Raw genomic sequence first — 6,000 nt, 5'->3', positions numbered from 1 at the left:
CGTTTTCTCCTCTGCCACTCCCTTTCTGTCCCAGGGATGGAGCAGCAGATCCATCAGGGATTCTCCCACTGCAGCAGCTGCTGCTGATCCATTGACTTTAATCCCTGGGGCTGGGGCTGAGGTGAGCAGCAGAGCAGAGAGGGGCTCCTCCAACGCATTCCTCAGCACTGGAAAGGACAGAGGTGCTGGGAGTCTGGAGCTCAGGTTTAACCTCCGACTTCCTCATTTCCTGAGGAAGAACCTTGTGCAATTAACTTCTTTCCAGACTTTGGCATGAACTATAAATAGATCCCAGGGGGCAGCAAGGGCTGGGGCACGACAGCAGAAATGGCACGGAGCACTTCTTGCTACGGATAATTGCAAACCCTTTGGCTACTGCTGCCCTCTGGAATATCTGCCCTCTCACGCTCGGTTAAATTGTTCTCTGCACCTCCACCAAGCAAATCTGGAGACCTCTGCCCACCCCAGACTCCTCCGGAATTTAATGAAGTCATTTGGCCTCTTCCAAAGGACTCCTGGCTTGGTTTTGAACGCTGAGAAGTAGATTAATGAGACACACATGGAATTAGGGCAGTGCACAGTGAAGAAAATCATCCTTTTTCTCTCATGCTCCTAGAAAGCAAGGATGAAATTCAGGATTGCTAATATTCCTTGCACCAAGGTCAATGGGAATTTTAGATCAGGCAACGATCAGTTAGGGTTTGGATGTTGTGAGTCTGATTTTATTAATTTATTTCCTTATCAGGAGTTATCTTTTCCTGTCATTTTAATCAGGAGAGAGAAGTCCTTACATTGCCCTCTCAGATCACTTTTCCCTCAGGAGCAGCTTCTTCTCAGTCCTGCTGAGATTAAAACAAACAAACAAACAAACAAACAAACAACCACAAGCAAAAACGCCCAACAAAAAACTTTATTAGAAAAAAACTTCTGCAGAGCAGGTAATTCATCTATCATTTTACAGTGGTGACATAAGGAATAATTTCCAGCTGAAATATTTGCTGAGAAGCAAGAGCAAGGGGAGAAAATATGTTTGAGAGCTAATCAACAGTATTTCCATATAAAAATCTGCATTTAAATTTCCAAATGAAGATGCAGGAATTTGCACTGTTTTTTCAGAAATGCTACAGTCATCTTTGCTTGCTGATTTTGCAGAAAATTAATGCTTTTATGTGTGGATGTGGCACCTGAGGATGGGATTTAGTGGTGCTGGGTTGATGGTCGGACTTGATGATCTTAGTGGTCATTTCCAACTTTACCAGTTCTACGATTCTATATATATCATAAAAACGTGATTAACCAGTATTTTGGAGAGAAATTGATTTCAAATTCTCCATTAGAAAACAGACAACAGTGACTTTTACTTCCCCTGCTACCAAAGGGGTTTAAGACTTAAAATATTCACTAGAGCAAGTGTAGTGTGCAAATGTTTCCATTTCCCCGACCTAATCTTTAGAGTGAAACATTCATAGCTGATTCCCACCCCTCTCCTGAGCTGAGCAGCTCCTTCAGGATGTGAATTCCATCCTGCAGCTCCATTTTGCATCCACTGCGTTGGAGACTTGGAGGTTTGGGGTGCTGAACTCGGAGCTGTTCCTGTTGGGAGCATTGCGGGAACTGAACAAAGCCAACGAGTGCAAGAGGGCTCCTCTGGCTTTGGAGGTTTCTATGTTCTGCTCCTGGGAGATCTGAACACTTATCTGGTCCAGGCTGTTCCTTATCCAGCTGCAGGTGAGGAGGTTTGTTATGGAACCACACCTGGCCAGGCTTTCTTCAAAAAACTGTTTGTAGAGCTCTGCCACTTTGGCTTCCATGTACTTGTTGAGCGTGGAGTTGGAAAGGGGCTCCTCACTGAGCACGAGGCTCCTTTCTCCAGCTTCATCTCCAGGCAGGGACATCCCGCTGGGTTTTTTGGGATGCTCACACAGAGGGGACTGACCCAGGGGGATATCTGCAGAGAGCAGGACGGGTCCATCAGGAAGTTCATCCCACACATGGTCCAGGACGCAGCCCGAGTCACACGTGTGGCCCCCCACATGGTCCCCCCCGATCTGCAGGTCAGGGTAGTTCTGGTAAATGCTGTTGCATGGCCAGGATCTGTACAAATCCACCTGGTCTAGGCTTCCTCCTCTCTTGGGGATATGTAAAGCTGGGGAGGCATTTCCTTTAACCACCATTTCCTGATCTTTTGCAGGCTCCTTTTCTGTGAATCCCCATCGGGGACTGTCCCTGGCTTCCACTTTGCTGCTTCTGGCAGAGAGCTCCTCCCGCTTCTCACATCCATCATCAAAGCCTTTAATTTTTGGGATGTCTGCAAGTTTCTGTCTCCAGATTCCCTCTTTAGCCTTTCGGGAAGCAGGAGATTTGCAAGGCTTATCTTGATGACAGATTTCTCTATAGATGATCCTCGTTAGGATGCCTTCTGCCAGCATGGTGACAAGTGTGAGCAACAGGGATCACCAGAGTTCCATGAAGCCCTGGGACGGAAAGACAGGCACAATACAACAACAACTATTATTCAACATCTATTATAGAATAATTATATTATTATTGTTGTTATTATTAATAAAGAACAGCGTACCTCTCACAAAGACAGTGACTTTTCTTTCTCTCTCAAGCATTTATTTTTAGCAAACATCAAACTGCATGCTGTTCCTCTTTACCATGTCCTCAAAAATCATTCTGAAGATACAGGGGAGGCTTTAATCAGCTGCTTCATCCGTAACATCAATTCTGCTCCCAGGTCTCTTCTTCATCGTGGCTACTTGAGACAGATCGCACTTTTTAAGCTGTAAAAATCAGCAAATTCATTTCACTTGTCTGTATCAATACCATCAGTAATTAATCAATGTTTTCTGCTACAAGACAACCATTTTCAGTAGATAAACAGGTGACATAGAAAGGAAATAAAGATTACATTCATATTTAGAGGTATTCTGACGAGCACTCCTGTGAGGTGCCAAGGAGCTTCAAAAGAAACTGTGAATTCTGCAAATATAATAAAACTGTATTCAAAATGCAGATCAAATGTGTTTAGAGTCCCTCTTAATGATGAACTTAAAAGATATAGTTAATTTGCCTCCCCCAACAGTGATAATAGTGAAGAGATAAGTGTCTCAAACTAATTTACTACACTTAATGATTCCTTACCACCTCTTTCCAATTTACCTACTGTTAAAATCAATGGGAACCTTCACATTAAGAGTTTGACCTGAAGCACTGCTCTTACAGAGGAATGGGAAACATGAACTTAAGAAAACCATTCAGTCCTTCAAACATCCTTTAAATCTCTGCATAACTGAAGTATCCACACACCCAAAGTGTGCTTGTGGCTCAACACTTTTCACCATGCCCCTACACCCTGGTATATTTGAAACTCGCTACACTGGGTCATTTTCCACCCCAGCGCTCCTTCCAGGAGATATTCCAAAACTTCAGTTATTTGAGAGATGGAAATTTTCACCTTTCCCCCAAAATTTACACACTGGCACAGCACAACCGTTTGGTTTATTATTTGTGGGATTATTTATTTTTGTGACACAGGTCCCTCCCCGAAGGTGAAAGGAACACTGGCAGCAGAGCTGGTTATCTACAGAGTCATTCACAAATGCAAAAAGCAGGGCAATACTTCCTTAAGCATTTAAGGGACTTGATCAACTAATTTCCAAAGAAAGAAGAATTGGCAGTCTAAATCTTGCTGAAGATCCATGGAGTTTGGAATGCTCTCTGCCTTGCAGGACACAGGTAACCAGGTCCTTACCCTGCTCTGTGGTACCTCAGGGGACCCAGCCCCTCTCCTGCTGATAAATTTTGGTTTATTGCTTTGAAAGTAAAATATGGTAATCTTGGAAAAACTGGACTTCTCCAAATAAAATAAGTGGTTCCTGTGTTCTGGAAAAAAAAGCATAAGGAAAAGAAAAAGGCACAAAAAGCCCAACTTACCAAGCCCAGTCAGGTCTGAGGAGGATTTCCCCGAGCCCAGAGCTCTCCTGCTATAGCTGCAGGGAGGGGGCAGATGGTTACACACTCTTTCCTCACTGCTGTCTTTGCAGAAAAAGCCTGACGCACTCATGATGCAGTTCCCCGGGGGGTTTAACTCATAAAACAGAAGTGATCCCGCTGGGAGAGGGCGCGGTTCTTGAATACAAAGAGAGGGCTACGTCTAAAAGAGGATGTTCGAAAGTGAATTGAGATGTTTCTGACCACAGCGTGATGCCGAGGAGCTGCTGACAGCCAGAACAGGGCATGGGGAAGGAGCAGAGGGCCAGGGCTGCGCCGGGCAGAGCAAAATCGGAACCGAATTCCACCAGCACTTCCACTGGCAGGAGCTCGGTACTGCTCAGCTGACTTGTGGACTTACACCACTTCCCCTTTGGAAACACACAGATAAATTTAGAGTCTTGCGATGTGCCACTGATGGGAAAGAAGTCGGCAACTTCCTTTCACCCAGATTTTGATGAAATACCCTGTGTCTGTGACATGCAAGCAGGACAATGTGCCAATCTGAAATCAGCCGCCAACAGACAGCTCTGCACTGCCGTGTTGCTCATTGACCAAGCTCACTCTTTAGGGGTTCAAAAATTAACTCTGGCACATCCCAGGTGCCCCCGTGGTGGTTTGAGGTGTCCTCTTCAAGCTGAAGCCAAGCTCACGCACTGAGCCACCCCTCCCCAGCGCACAGACACTCTGAAGAGTTCTCTGTTGCTGGCTTCTCTAAGTTTCCTATTTCTCAGAAGATAAAAATCCCCAATGAAGCAGAAGCTGAATCTCATTAAGTACAAGACAAAAGGTTCTAAAAAGACAAAAGACACTGTTTAATGACCGGAGCAAGACACAAATTATCATCCAGTGCCACAAGGAGGGACACTTTCTACTATCCCAGATTGCTCCAAGCCCCATCCAACCTGACCTTGGACACCTCGAGGGATGGGGAAGCCACAGCTTCTCTGGGCAATCTGTACCAGGGAAAGATTTCTTCCTAATGTCCAATCTAACCCTGCCTCCTTGTCAGTGGAAAATCATGTTGTGCCTCAGAAATTAGGTTTGGAGTAATTCTGGCCAAATAGGTTCAATGAAGTCTGTAAAATTACCTCTCTTTCCCTCCTTTTCTCCTGTATTTTCCTTAAAAACTTCAGGTTTTATGGAGGCAAAATGAAAGCTATTTTTACTCCCACCAAATTTATATAAAAATGATTTAATATTTAAAAGCTGTTCAAAACTACCTGATTTTTAATCACCTTATATGAGGAATTTATGCACAGAAGGTGAGGCTGGGACTCCAGCAGTCACTGCCCGCAGTCTCGGCGGGCAGGAACCAGGGAGGATCAAATTCCAAGTAGTTGTAAGCCTCGCCAAGCTTGCAATTAGTGCCAGCTGCAGCTGGAACCTTTGTGCAGCTGTTTCAACAGAACACAGAAGTAACAGAGAGAGAGAGGAAGAAATCAAGTCAGGTAATTTGTGAGGAGTGACTAAAAGCAAATCAACTTCAATTTCATACCCAGCAAACAGATCTAAGGAAGGTGTCCCTGCCCATGGAGGGGGAGGAATGAGGTGAGTTTTAACATCCCTTCCAACCCAAACCACTCCAGGATTCAGGCGTTAAATGCATCAATATCCAAGGAAATCAATGTATTCTCTCAATCAGATCTCACCAAAACCCTTTTATTTACCAAAATAAAGTCAGACTGAGACAGAACCGCAGTTATTTCAGAAGCTGACCACAGACTGCAGTTAGGATAAACAACAAGGCAAGGATGTCAGAATTTAGAGCTGAATATATATTGAAAAAGAATAAAAAATTACTCATATAATATCATTCGTATACGGGGGAAAAAATACCACCACACTAAATGATATGAACTACGTCTGTTATGTAAAAAAAGTCCCTTCTTTCAACACAGGCTGTGTACTTTGCACGCACATAAACATGACACAGATATTGACTGGTTTGAAAGGTTTTATGCTGGGGATTTTTCCTAAGCACAGCTGTTAAGGGCCCTTTAT

At 44.2% G+C, this 6,000-nt stretch overlaps 1 protein-coding gene across 1 annotated transcript; it reads right to left on the bottom strand.

Moving 5' to 3' along the window:
• Positions 1-1,140: 1,140 nt before the first annotated feature.
• On the bottom strand, positions 1,141-5,291 carry LOC120765627 (TLR adapter interacting with SLC15A4 on the lysosome-like). Its single transcript, XM_040090680.2, has 4 exons — positions 5,220-5,291; positions 3,940-3,995; positions 2,579-2,786; positions 1,141-2,474 (listed from the first exon to the last, which is right to left on the bottom strand). The coding sequence occupies exon 4, from the start codon at positions 2,427-2,429 to the stop codon at positions 1,506-1,508; it is 924 nt and encodes a 307-aa protein (XP_039946614.1). The 5' UTR covers positions 2,430-2,474; positions 2,579-2,786; positions 3,940-3,995; positions 5,220-5,291; the 3' UTR covers positions 1,141-1,505.
• Positions 5,292-6,000: the final 709 nt, after the last annotated feature.

The sequence above is a fragment of the Hirundo rustica genome, chromosome Z (genome assembly GCF_015227805.2).
Source record: "Hirundo rustica isolate bHirRus1 chromosome Z, bHirRus1.pri.v3, whole genome shotgun sequence".
Taxonomy (NCBI): Eukaryota; Metazoa; Chordata; class Aves; order Passeriformes; family Hirundinidae; genus Hirundo; species Hirundo rustica.
Note: the sequence above shows the minus strand (reverse complement) of the source record. Positions and strands in the feature narration are given on the sequence as shown.